Source organism: Ranitomeya imitator, chromosome 1, assembly GCF_032444005.1.
Source record: "Ranitomeya imitator isolate aRanImi1 chromosome 1, aRanImi1.pri, whole genome shotgun sequence".
Taxonomy (NCBI): Eukaryota; Metazoa; Chordata; class Amphibia; order Anura; family Dendrobatidae; genus Ranitomeya; species Ranitomeya imitator.
In genome coordinates, this window is record NC_091282.1 from 54747925 (window position 1) to 54762655 (window position 14731).

The 14731-nt window shown below is 41.9% G+C and overlaps 1 protein-coding gene across 1 annotated transcript in view; it reads right to left on the reverse strand.

Moving 5' to 3' along the window:
- Positions 1-1861: 1861 nt before the first annotated feature.
- LOC138657607 (CD5 antigen-like) overlaps positions 1862-14731 on the reverse strand; it is a 175348-nt gene continuing 162478 nt past the window's right edge. The window contains exon 6 of the mRNA XM_069745351.1: positions 1862-1998. Coding sequence (XP_069601452.1) covers positions 1994-1998 — 5 coding nt within the window. The 3' untranslated portion in view covers positions 1862-1993. The remainder of the gene's footprint in view (positions 1999-14731) is intronic.

Here is a 14731-nt window from a genome sequence, read left to right on the forward strand (position 1 = left end):
CAACCGCTTCCGGTAACCATCAATGAGCTTCTTACAATGCTCTGCTGGAATTTTAGACCATTCTTCTTTGGCAAACTGCTCCAGGTCCCTGATATTTGAAGGGTGCCTTCTCCAAACTGCAATTTTTAGATCTCTCCACAGGTGTTCTATGGGATTCAGGTCTGGACTCATTGGTGACCATCTTAGAAGTCTCCAGTGCTTTCTCTCAAACCATTTTCTAGTGTTTTTTGAAGTGTGTTTTGGGTCTTTGTCCTGCTGGAAGACCCATGACCTCTGAGGGAGACCCAGCTTTCTCACACTGGACCCTACATTATGCTGCAAAATTTGTAGGTAGTCTTCAGACTTCATAATGCCATGCACACGGTCAAGCAGTCCAGTGCCAGAGGCAGCAAAGCAACCCCAAAACATCAGGGAACCTCCGCCATGTTTGACTGTAGGGACCGTGTTCATTTCTTTGAATGCCTCTTTTTTTCTCCTGTTTCTCCTCTTTTTCTTTTCTCCTGTAAACTCTCTGTTGATGCCTTTGCCCAAAAAGCTCTACTTTTGTCTCATCTGACCAGAGAACATTCTTCCAAAACGTTTTAGGCTTTTTCAGGTAAGTTTTAGCAAACTCCAGCCTGGCTTTTTTATGTCTCGGGGTAAGAATTGGGGTCTTCCTGGGTCTCCTACCATACAGTCCCTTTTCATTCAGACGCCGACGGATAGTATGGGTTGACACTGTTGTATCCTCGGACTGCAGGGCAGCTTGAACTTGTTTGGATGTTAGTCAAGGTTCTTTATCCAACATCCGCACAATCTTGCGTTGAAATCTCTTGTTAATTTTTCTTTTCCGTCCACATCTAGGGAGGTTAGCCACAGTGCCATGGGCTTTAAACGTCTTGATGACACTGCGCACGGTAGACACAGGAACATTCAGGCCTTTGGAGATGGACTTGTAGCCTTGAGATTGCTCATGCTTCCTCACAATTTGGTTTCTCAAGTCCTGAGACAGTTCTTTGGTCTTCTTTCTTTTCTCCATGCTCAATGTGGTACACACAAGGACACAGGACAGAGGTTGAGTCAACTTTAATCCATGTCAACTGGCTGCAAGTGTGATTTAGTTATTGCCAACACCTGTTAGGTGCCACAGGTAAGTTACAGGTGCTGTTAATTACACAAATTAGAGAAGCATCACATGATTTTTCGAACAGTGCCAATACTTTTGTCCACCCCCTTTTTTTATGTTTGGTGTGGAATTATATCCAATTTGGCTTTAGGACTATTCTTTTTGTGTTTTTTCATTTAAGACAAATTAAATGAAGGTAATAATACCAAATAAATTGTGTTTGCAATCATTTTCAGGAAGAAACTGAGTATTATCTGACAGAATTGCAGAGGTGTCAATACTTTTGGCCATGACTGTACATAGCTGTGCTATATAGTATGTGCTTGTGCTATATACTACGTGGCTGTGCTATATGCTACGTGGGCTGTGTTATATGCTACGTGGGATGTGAGACTCTTTCTCCCGGGGCCCTAAAAAACCTGCAGCTGGCCCTGGCTTCACTGATTCACGAGAATTGGCATGGGATTTGAACCACGCTTCGCTAATTGGTCCCGCCCGGCCGGCCGAATCCTGTTTATTCATTGCATTATTCAGAAATCTTCATAAATAAACTACATACATATTCTAGAATACCCGATGCGTTAGAATCGGGCCACCACCTAGTGTATCATGTTAGAATAACAGAGATGATATATAGTGACATTATTCAGTGCAATATTCTGAGTCTATCTAGGGTGAATTAATTTGTGAATATGCAAGTGCTAAATATGTAAAATAAGAATTCATATTAAATAAATATAAAAATGAAAAAGGTGCAATAATTCATTGCTCTTTATACTGTATATGTGTAAATCACCAACAAGATCATTAAAACAAGACATTTCTTTAAAAATAAAAGCATTGGAGACCTCCGGCATATGAAGCATATGTGAGAAGACTTCTTTTCCTTCATCCTGTAAGATATTGAGGTTAAACATATGACATTTAATATACGAAGCCTAAAGAATCAGTATAATACCATCCATTGAAACAATCACATTCATAAGAATCAGACAATCAATTCATCCCCTACTCAGAGCACTATTAGTAGACCCCATCGGGAAAATATTATAATACAGGTTGCCACCCAATAAAAGATCAGTATTAACATGTATAAAGGGTAATATAGCAGTTATATTCCTGTACATAAGGGGCAGTATTATAGTAGTTATATTCTTGTACATAGGAGGCAGTATTATAGTAGTTATATTCTTGTACATAGGGGCAGTATTATAGTAGTTATATTCCTGTACATAAGGGGCAGTATTATAGTAGTTATATTCTTGTACATAGGAGCAGTATTATAGTAGTTATATTCTTGTACATAGGAGCAGTATTATAGTAGTTATATTCTTGTATATAGAGCAGTATTATAGTAGTTATATTCTTGTACATAGGGGGCAGTATTATAGCAGTTATATTCCTGTACATAGGGGGCAGTATTATAGTAGTTACTGTATATTCTTGTACATAGGGGCAGTATTATAGTAGTTATATTCCTGTACATAGGATCAGTATTATAGTAGATATATTCTTGTATATAGAGCAGTATTATAGTAGTTAAATTCTTGTACATAGTGGGCAGTATTATAGTAGTTATATTCTTGTACATAGGGGCAGTATTATAGTAGTTATATTCCTGTACATAAGGGGCAGTATTATAGTAGTTATATTCTTGTACATAGGAGCAGTATTATAGTAGTTATATTCTTGTATATAGAGCAGTATTATAGTAGTTATATTCTTGTACATAGGGGGCAGTATTATAGCAGTTATATTCCTGTACATAAGGGGCAGTATTATAGTAGTTATATTCTTGTACATAGGAGGCAGTATTATAGTAGTTATATTCTTGTACATAGGGGCAGTATTATAGTAGTTATATTCCTGTACATAAGGGGCAGTATTATAGAAGTTATATTCTTGTACATAGGAGCAGTATTATAGTAGTTATATTCTTGTACATAGGCGCAGTATTATAGTAGTTATATTCTTGTACATAGGGGGCAGTATTATAGCAGTTATATTCCTGTACATAGGGGGCAGTATTATAGTAGTTACTGTATATTCTTGTACATAGGGGCAGTATTATAGTAGTTATATTCCTGTACATAGGATCAGTATTATAGTAGATATATTCTTGTATATAGAGCAGTATTATAGTAGTTAAATTCTTGTACATAGTGGGCAGTATTATAGTAGTTATATTCTTGTACATAGGGGCAGTATTATAGTAGTTATATTCCTGTACATAGGATCAGTATTATAGTAGATATATTCTTGTACATAGGGGCAGTATTATTGTAGTTATATTCTTGTACACAGGAGCAGTATTATAGTAGTTATATTCTTGTAAATAAAGCAGTATTATAGTAGTTATATTCTTGTACATAGGGGCAGTATTATAGTAGTTATATTCTTGTACATAGGAGCAGTGTTATAGTAGTTATATTCTTGTACGTAGGAGGCAGTATTATAGTAGTTATTTTCTTGTACATACTTGTACATAGGGGCAGTATTATAGTAGTTATATTCTTGTACATAAGGGCAGTATTATAGTAGTTATATTCTTGTACATAGGAGCAGTATTATAGTAGTTATATTCTTGTACATAGGGGCAGTATTATAGTAGTTATGTTCTTATACATAGGGGCAGTATTATAGTAGTTATATTCTTGTACATAGGAGCAGTATTATAGTAGTTATATTCTTGTACATAGGAGCAGTATTATAGTAGTTATATTCTTGTACATAGGATCAGTATTATAGTAGTTATATTCTTGTACATAGGAGCAGTATTATAGTAGTTATATTCTTGTACATAGGAGCAGTATTATAGTAGTTATGGTGTATATTATTGTACATAGGAGCAGTATTATAGTAATTATATTCTTATTCCTAGGAGCAGTATTATAGTGTGATATTCTTGTACATGGGAGGTATTATTATAGTAGTTATATTCTTGTACATAGGGGCAGTATTATAGTAGTTATATTATTGTACATAGGGGCAGTATTATAGTACCGTAGTTATATTCTTATTCCTAGGAGCAGTATTATAGTAGTTATATTCTTGTACATAGGGGCAGTATTATAGTAGTTATATTCTTGTACATAGGAGCAGTATTATAGCAGTTATATTCTTGTACATAGGAGCAGTATTATAGCAGTTATATTCTTGTACATAGGAGCAGTATTATAGCAGTTATATTCTTGTACATAGGGGCAGTATTATAGTAGTTATATTCTTGTACATAGGAGCAGTATTATAGCAGTTATATTCTTGTACATAGGAGCAGTATTATAGTAGTTATATTCTTGTACATAGGGGCAGTATTATAGTAGTTATATTCTTGTACATAGGAGCAGTATTATAGCAGTTATATTCTTGTACATAGGAGCAGTATTATAGCAGTTATAATCTTATACATATGGAGCAGTATTATACAGTAGTAGTAGTTGTAGTGTTCTGTGCCCTGTGTAATCCCCATCCTCCAGCATCACAGCGTTTAGGTTCACGTTAAGTAAATGGATTAAAATATTTTGCAGCTCTTGTCAACTCTTGGCAGGAAAAACGAAGCTGCAAAGATGCGCATTTTCGGTGTATTTTTTGCGCATTTTTGCTCTGCGTTTTTGACTGTTTGAGTGAAGTCAATGGTAAATACACACAGAGAATTGACATTCAGATTATTTTCTGCACTATTTGCTTTGCTGGAATCGGGATTGTTTCACGTTTTGCTAGCAAATCTGCATGGCAAAAACGCACCAAAAAAAGCACCAAATCTGCAATGTGTACACAAGCCTTTACTGTAGGGAGCTGTGCACTTGTTCAAGTGCCCTGCTATCTATGCAAATACAGCAATAACACTGTGGACTCCAAAACAAACCACTTATGGCTTTATGTGTTACAGCTGTACTATTGCTGAGCTTTATAGATCTGCTACTATTATCCCTTTAAGATAATGGAAAATATAATCTATAAAAATATTATATAGCCTTTGTTCTAATTTTTCCTCTAATTTCCACATTTCACATCCCTGGGATTTTGCCTAATATCAGTGTCTTTTATTACGTCATCAGATTCGGCTGGTTGGCTGCTTCCTTAAGCATTTTTTTCTTTGGTGATATTTAGCAATGTGTAATTATTTCTTATTCTCTTGTTCAGTCTTGAGAAATCTGCAGACACTGAGAAGTGTGATGATATTGCTAAATTGCCAGCTGTCATTTCTTTTTTGCTGTAGACAGACACATTTTCCAGTTCCAAAGAAATGTTATGTAATGTCTTCTTGTACATAGGGGTAATATTTTAGTAGTTATATTCTTATGGGATGGCAGGACTGTTGGTAGAAGTGTAATATGTAGGTGCACATTCACACTGTGGCCATTAACAGACAAATAGAACCTAGAATAAGAACAATGAACAGATGCCCTACAATAAGGAAATAAATAGTAGTAATATGTGTAAAAAAACGGAATACCTAGTTAGTATTTTTCTTTGATCAAAAAAGGGTGACAGCCACCTCACCGTGGCCGGGTGTACCCAATCAGGATGGTACCTAACACTAGTAACTTTTCTTGCTATGTGCCAGCAAATCTCAAAATAGACAGGGGCAAAATAGGACCTGGACTTGACGGTATTTTACACCTGCCTGTGGAATGCTACGTAGACAAGGTGAACAGCCCAAAGGGTGCAGGCGGACATCCCCAAATGACGAAAGTACAAGGAATTAAAGGAAAACCAATGACATGCGCCAGTACACCTGTTAGTTTAAGTGTCCATTTTGAGGCCTTCTGACACTTAGCGAGTTGAGTTACTAAAGTTAGGACCACCCTGATCTGGTACACCATGTGGCGGTGGAATGGCTTTTACATTTTTTTAATTAAAAAAAGTAAAATAAGTATGTTACGCTCCTACGTGGCACACATGGTTGATAGACCCACTGTGCCATGGACCAGACGTTCTCTGGAGGGTCGTAACTTAGCAGCTACTTTGGTGTTTGCTGAAGCATTCAGTGGTGAGGTGAGACTTGTGTGGCAGGTAGCTGCCCAGTACCACTCCAGGGCGACATCCGGACGTAGCTGCTGACGCTACTTCTGCTTCTCAGAGCAGGACGGCCACTTGAGAGAAGTTCACATAGGAGAGCCTCTTGGGGCAAGTTCACACACGACAGCCACAGGGACAGGTTCTCCCTGTGCAGACAGGGTGGCCACAGGGATAAGTACACAGTCCTGGACAGGACAGCCTCTTGGGGAAGGTTCAGACCGGAAGGTCTCTTGGGACAAGTTCACACAGGACAGCCAAGAGGACAGGTTTACCCTGTGCACAGAGGGCTGCTACAGGGATAAGTTCACTGTTCTGGCATGGGTATTCAGCCCCTAGGGTGGAAGACAGATACCGCCAATGTGGCCACGTGGTACGGACACCGCTGAAGCAGTCACGGGAATACAAGGGCAACTATGGTGGACTCACAGGTACTCAGAATACAGGAAACTATCAGACTAGGGAAGGGGACATGGCCACATACAGTTACCACCAACCGCCTAACACAGGGGTGTGGAACCTTTTTGCGTCCGGGGGCCATTTGGAAATTTCTACCATCATTCGGGGGCCACACAAAAATGATCACCTTGAAAATTACCCCGATATATTTAGTCAAACAATTAATTACGGTAACTCACCCTTAATGTGATGGCTGGAGCTGCTTCTCTTTGAAGCAGCTGTGATGTTAGGTGATACTGATCATGTTGCTTCTCACAGCTGCTTTTCCAGGTTTATGTTGGCCAGGAGAGCAGCCAACTTTTTATCATAACTTTTGTAAATTATATACATCACATAGGAGACGCTAGGACTACTGTATATACATCACATAGGAGACGCTGAGACAGCTGTATATACACCACATAGGAGACGATAGGACTTCTATATATACACCACATTGGAGACACTGTGACTGCTGTCTGTACACCACATAGGAAACACTGGGACTGCTGTATATACATCACATAGGAGATGCTGAGACTGCTGTATCTATATAACATAGAGGACACGGAGACAGCTGTATATACATCACATAGGAGACGCTGGGACTGCTTAACATACATAACATAGGAAACATTGAGACTACTGTATATACATCACATAGGAGACACAGGGAATGTTGTATATATATCACACAGGAGACGCAGGGACTGCTGTATATACATCACATAGGAGAAGCTGGGACTGCTGTATATACATCACATAGGAGATACTGGAATTGTTGTACATACATAACATAGGAAACATTGAGACTGCTGTATATGCATCTCAGGAGATTCTGGGGTCATATAAATTACAGGAGGGGCTGGGGGGCATAGACATCACAGGAGATGCTGGGACATATTCATTACCGGGGAGACTGGGGGGAATAGCCATCACTGAGGGGCTATATACATCACTAGGAAGCACAGACAGCACTGGGCGTATATATGTCCCTGGGGGGAATATACATCACCGGTGGGGTCACATACATCATTGGGTGCTATATACAGCACAGGTGAGCATAGCTGGTGGGCACAGAAATCACAGGGGGGATATAGCTGGGGGGAAGAGAGATGACAGGGGGGCACAGCTGGGGGCACAGAGATCACAGGCAGACATATAGCTATGAGGCACAGAGATCACAGGGGGGACACATAGCTGGGGCCACAGAGATCACAGGGGGCACATAGATCACAGGCGGTCACATACCTATGAGGCACAGAGATCACGTGGGTATATAGATGGGGGCACAGAGATCACATAAGGGCACATAGCTGGGGGAACAGAGATCATGGGGGTACAGATCACCAACAGACCGGCACAGAGCTGCCGGTACAGAGATCCCTGGGAAGGCACAGTGCTGCCTGCACAGAAATTGCTCTGGAGTCTCTGGCAGCGCAGCAGCTCCTCTTCCAGGACAGGAGCGCATTGGGCGCTAACCCCGCCCACCACAGCGCTAATCCCGCCTACCCAGATGACATCATCATTCAAGTGCAGGCAGGCAACATTCTGTAATGTGCAGCGATGGCCGGGGGACCACCACGGTGCAGGAAGACTACTGTACACAAGATGAGGTGCAAACAACAAAGGGTATATTTATTGGAAGGCAAGGAAGGAAGGGAATGAGGAAGATGCAAACAGGGGTTTACAATGGCAACAGACAATTTAAAAGAGTAATAAACTTTATCTTTTCCGTAAAATAGCACGGTGCTCCAACTATTTCAGACTCAAAATATGTCTAACAAGAAAATGTAAACAATAAACAAGTGATGATGCTACTCTACGTATAACCTCCCTGGCCTTTACTAAGCAGGCCACACGGCTCCCGTGTACTGACTACTGAAGCCTACACTAGGCCCTAACAGGTGCACCAAACAGGAACAGACTCACGGTGATGTTGGAGAATCAGGTCCAGTCCCAGGGGCGCCCCCAGCAGTCCAATACAGTGGTGCGCACCGCTTCCTGTCAGCTCTGTGAAACGTGGTCTTCTCCTTGCTTCTGGATCCTAGGGATGCACCTGGAAACTGTAAATCCCTTTCTCTGTATCTTCGTGGCTCTCTTGCAGCTATATCAGGACACAGTTCTTGTCTCTTTCAGCTATCAGCACAAAAAATCCTCTCTGCAGCAGCCTCAGCTCACACACGCTGCTCCAGCTCCACACCTGCACTCTGCACAGACTAGCTCATAACAACGATTATTGCAGGGGAGAAGCAGAACATTCCATCATGCCAGACAAGGGGGGTGCAGCCTCTTAAAGTGACAGCGTGTTCCTTACTGTCCATGACAGCACCACCTTCTGACAAATGAACGCTGCATGTTGTGCACTTGGGGGTTAATGGGCCAGCAGCCGGCAGGATACAGCTGCTGCCCAAGCATTGCAGAGTCCAGGGATCTGCCCGCGGGCCACATGAAAAGTCACCGTGGGCCACATGCGGCAAGAGGGCCGGAGGTTCCCCACCCCTAGCCTAACAGAACTATAGGATTTGCTCAGGCACCTCCCAGTAGGGGAGGGTGCCTTTTATATACAGTAATATGTCTCGCAGTCAGTGTCAGACTGGAGTGCCAAGGGCCCACCAGTAACCAACTCCAGGGCCTCACTGTTCAACTACATGCAAATGTGACATTATCCTCAATCACAAGATTATATAACAATGAACTGGGTAGATTGTTAAATGAATAAGATGTTGCCTGTGTCTGTACATAGTGATTCAAGTATATTGTGCCAAGTACTACTCATATGAGAGGGTGGTGTCCTACTCTTGCACAGTGGCCCACCGGAGGATTCTCCTGTTCTTCTGTGGGCCAGTCCAAGCCTGTTCGCAGATGTTGACTGGGAGACATGTTGCAGGTGCAATCACGTTTCACTAAATGCGTCCCAGCACATGCTGGGAGCATTTATCATGTGCGCGCGATTCCCCTTTAAGAACAGAGGCGCACGTGCACCCGCACCCGCGGCACACCACCGAGCATGCTCAGAGGAAGAAGAATACAGGGAATCGTGCACTCCGGGTATCGCACTGCGGGCTGGGGTGATAAGTAAGCCGGCCTTTCCCGCATGGTGACAGAATGGGACACCATGCAGGGGCACCGATCACAGCGCTATACAGTAGTACCCCCTTTACACCCCCTCTTCTTCAGGCTCAAAATGACTCTTTAAAGACAGGATGAAACCAGTTTCTTCCTCCTAGACTCCCATGACCTCTCATCAGGACCACTTTTTCTCCTATCCACTGGAATAAAGGTAACATCTCCAACCTTCTTCTTGGCTCAAATGTCTTTCACCGAGTAGATGTCACTGGAGAAGAAAAGAGAGGCTTTGGAAACAGGAACCTTAATTTGCAGAGTGTTACGATCCATTTTTGAATTTGTGGCAGCTCTAGTCCAACTCCGTTTAAATCTTTTTTGCTTTTGGACCATTGGTGGTTAATGTTAGTTCCTCCCCCCCCCCTGCTGGCAATCTGATGTTAGTGCAGTGCAGCTGGGTAAGCTGATGCAGGTGGTGACAACTCCCACCATCCTTTAAAAGGTCACCAGATGCATCAGCTGTCTGTTGGTGATATGGTTCTTTTCTGGAAACCAGCCAAGCAGGAGCAGCACTCTGGTGTCAACCACGTCTGGTGTTCGGAGTCCAGTTGCTGTTGTTATCTGCAGTGTGGAGCTTAGCAGCGGTGTACATAAGCTAATTATGGTGTTTCTGTTACCTTGTCCCTTTGGTGTTTGTCAATTCCACCTGTATGTATTCTCCACAGAGGTGAGGCTAGTGCCCCTTGTCGGCCAGTGCACTAGCCAGGGCAGTATTAGGTGACTACTAGGGATGAGGTATCCTGACGGCGGCGGGGGGAAGGACCTGCATAGGGCGTTAGGGGAATACAGGGTCAAGCTCAGGTTTGAGCTCAGGTGGTGACCATTCCCCATTCCCTATGGGTAGGGCCTTCCTCTCACCTATACCATCCCCATTCTATGTGTATTGTGCCATTAGCTGATCGACCATCCATTGGGTCGAGTCACACCGTGACACAGAGTATATCTTGGAACGGCAGGAATAGCTGTTTCCGTCGAAGAAACAGATGGACTGGGACTCCTCCTGGTTAGTGGATAATAGTTACTCAGACGATAACTCCGCCTTGACTTTGTTATCCCACGAGCAACTAGAACTTGAAGATACCTCTACAAGATCGATCTTCACATTGGTCACATCTAGGATACATTCTGCAGGCTGGTAGGGAATTGCAGCACAAGCGATCTGGCAGGAAGCACAGGAACCAGACACTTTTCGTAACACACCTTACCACATTGAGGTACTTCACCAGACTTCAAATCTAGCACAGGCTCATGAGTTCTCAGCCATGGATGACCTAAGAGAAGGGGGTGAAAAATGTAAGTAGGCACACAGAAAGCAATCTCCTCCAAATGAAGTGCTCCAATCAATAGCTCCACTGGTTCCATGATGACTTGAACAAATTCAGGGCGGTCCTTCCCTTCAACAGATGCTTGGCTGTTAGCGGACTCTGGAAGCATAAGGCAGGAACATGATCCCAATCCACTACGTCTTGCTGCATGAGCTCACCCGCTGAACCCGAAGCCACCAGTAGCCAAGAAAACTGTCATACTATTTAGTGGAAAGGAAGTACTCCCACCACGGACAACCTCTCCTATTAGCTCAAGATTTAGGAGTTTTTTAAACTTCTCTGGGTAGAGACTATCAGGGTGCTCCACACAATCGCAGTGGTACCGCAATCCCTTTGCATGACTGCAGGAACGCACTACACTGCTTCAGATCCCCTTGGTAGTGTGGCAGATCTGCTGGGACGGGTTCCACTCTGGAAGCGCAAGTCGCAGATTGAGTATATACGGCAGCAGGGACTGCGACTTGCACTGGTGCGGCAAAGGTCTGGGCTACAGATCAGGTAAAAAATTTGTCCCGTAGAATATAGTTACTAAACAAAGCCTCAAATATTCCAGAGAGCGATGTACCATTTGGCTCAGTTGGGCCATGGCTTGAGCAAACTGATATGCTCCTAGATGGCACATGTGGATCGTGGACAAACTGTGCCACTAACCGGATTTACCCTGGAGGGGCATTACTAAGCAATTACCTTGTTGTTTGTTGGAGCCTCTAGTGGTGAGGTCAGACTTGTGTGGCAGGTAACTTCCAGGTACCACTCCAAGGCAATGTCCTGCTGTGGCTGCTGACCCAAAAGGGCAGAGACGCTACTTCTGCTTCTCGGACAGAGCAGGAAGGCCACTTGGGACAAGTTCAGATAGGATGGCCTCTCAGGACAAGTTCACACAGTATGGTCTTTTGGGATAAATTCACACAGGACAGCCATAGGGACAGGTTCTCCCTGTGCAGCCAAGGCGGCCACAAGGATAAGTTCACAGCCCTGGACAGGACTGTTTCTTGGGGCAACTTCAGATGGCACGGCCTCTAAGGATAAGTTCATACAGGACGGCCTCTAGGGACAAGTTTACACCAGACAGGCTCTCGGGACAACCTCACACAGGATGGCCACAGGGACAGGTTTGCCCTGTGAAAGAGAGGGCAGACACAGGAATAAGTTCACAGTTCTAGCGTTGGTATTCAGCCCCCAAGGTGGCAGACAGATATCACCAATGCGGCCATGGGGTACGGACACCGCTGAAGCAGTTAGAGACACCGCCGAAGCAGTCAGAGGAATTCATCTATGTGAGGAAAGGCATTGCTAGGTCCTGGTAAACGAGAAATGCCTTATCATGGCTACCAGGTACACATGAATTGGCCAATTTATGCACTAAACTTTCTCAATGTTTCATATTTCTAGTGCAGTAATGCAATTCAATTTTCATATTTCATGTTTGCAAGTTTTGGCGCTACAGTGTGCTGCCTTATTTATTTGATTGTATATGAGTTGGTGACTCTAGGTTCAGCACCTGTTCACACCTAGTCTATGTTTGGATGTGACAGTCAGTTTTTTTTAAAATTTGTATTCATTATCCTTCTGACTGAGCACTCCACCTCTTAGCTACAGGCATTTTTATTCAAGGCAGGACCCTACCTCTCCACAGAGATATCAGAGATATAGATTTTAGTCTTAGAGAGGATTCACAGGTTCCCATACAGATGAAGACTTTATTCTAAGTGAGGAAAGGCATTGCTAGGTCCTGGTAAACGAGAAATGCCTTATCGTGGCTAATGCAAAATTAGATTTGGAAATCCATCTTCCATGCTGCTACATGAATGCACATGGTCATGACTCATGATATCAACATGTATTGGGGGTAAGAGTACCCCCCATTCAATTTAATACATGTTGATATCATGACCATGTGCATTAATGTGGCAGCATGGAAGATGGATTTCCAAATCTAATTTTGCATTAGCCACTAGGTCACAATAATTAATGTCCTCCCTCCAGCAACAATTGGGAGCATGTGGATGGACATTGAATTGGATGGGGTTTCTGTTACACAAATTGATTGAGTCCTTTTGGACTGGTATTTGACATGGTACTGAGTGTCGTCTGTGTTGGTGTCCTTTTTTATCACATGTTTGTTTGATTGTTTCAATAAAGATTGTTATAAGGCTTTTTACCATAAACTCCTATGTTTCTCCTTTTTGAGTACATTGAGTATGGAGTGGTATGTAGATAGCTAGGCGATACTTGCTTGGCATACTGAACAAAATGAGTCTGGGTATTTTTGTATTAACTTATTTATTTGATTGTATACAAGGGTAACTAAGGCGGACTCACAGGTACTCAGGATATGGGATACAGGATACTATCAGATTAGGGAAGGGGACCTGGCAAAATACAGTTACCACCAACCACCTAGCAGAACTATAGGAGTTCAATGACTCCAGCAGCAGTCCACGCCTTGTGAATCTCCCCCAAATTTTTGAATGGCCTTTTCTTAACAATCCTTTAAAGGCTGCGGTTATCCTGGTTGCTTGTGCCCCTTTTTCTACCACACTTTCTCCTTCCACTCAACTGTCCATTAATATGCTTGGATACAGCACTCTGTGAGCAGCCCGCTTCTTTAGTAATGACCTTTTGTGACTTAGCCTCCTTGTAAGTCAGCAGTCTTCCCCATGATTGTGGAGCCTACTGAAACAGACTAAGGAACCTTTTCAAACATATGGGAAGCCTTTACAAGTGTTTTTCGTTAATTATTCTAATTTAATTAGATAATTACTTTTGGGTTTTCATTGGCTGAAAGTCATAATCATCAACATTAACAGAAATAAACATTTGAAATAGATCACTCTGTTTGTAATGACTCTATAATATACTATTATAATAGTTACATTCTTGTACATAGAAGCAGTATTAAAGTAGTTATATGCTTGTACATAGGAGCAGTATTATAGTAGTTATATTCTTGTACATAGGAGCAGTATTATAGTAGCTACATTCTTATGCATAGGGGCAGTATTATAGTAGATATATTCTTGTACATAGGAGCAGTATTATAGTAGTTATATTCTTGTACATAGGGGCAGTATTATAGTAGTTATATTCTTTTACATAGGGGCAGTATTATAGTAGTTATATTCTTGTACATAGGAGCAGTATTATAGTAGCTACATTCTTATGCATAGGGGCAGTATTATAGTAGATATATTCTTGTACATATGAGCAGTATTATGGTAGTTACATTCATGTACATACGGGCAGTATTATAGTAGTTATATTCTTTTACATAGGGGCAGTATTATAGTAGTTATATTCTTGTACATAGGGGCAGTATTATAGTAGTTATATTCTTGTACATGGGGCAGTATTATAGTAGTTATATTCTTGTACATAGGAGCAGTATTATAGTAGATATATTCTTGTGCATAGGAGCAGTATTATAGTAGTTACATTCATGTACATAGGGGCAGTATTATAGTAGTTATAATCTTTTACATAGGGGCAGTATTATAGTAGTTATATTCTTGTACATAGGGGCAGTATAATAGTAGGTATATTCTTGTATGTAGGAGCAGTATTATAGTTATATTCTTGTACATAGGAGCAGTATTATAGTAGTTATATTATTGTACATAGGAGCAGTATTATAGTAGTTATATTCTTGTACATAGGGGCAGTATTATAATAGTTATATTCTTGTATATAAGAGCAGTACTATAGTAATTATACTCTT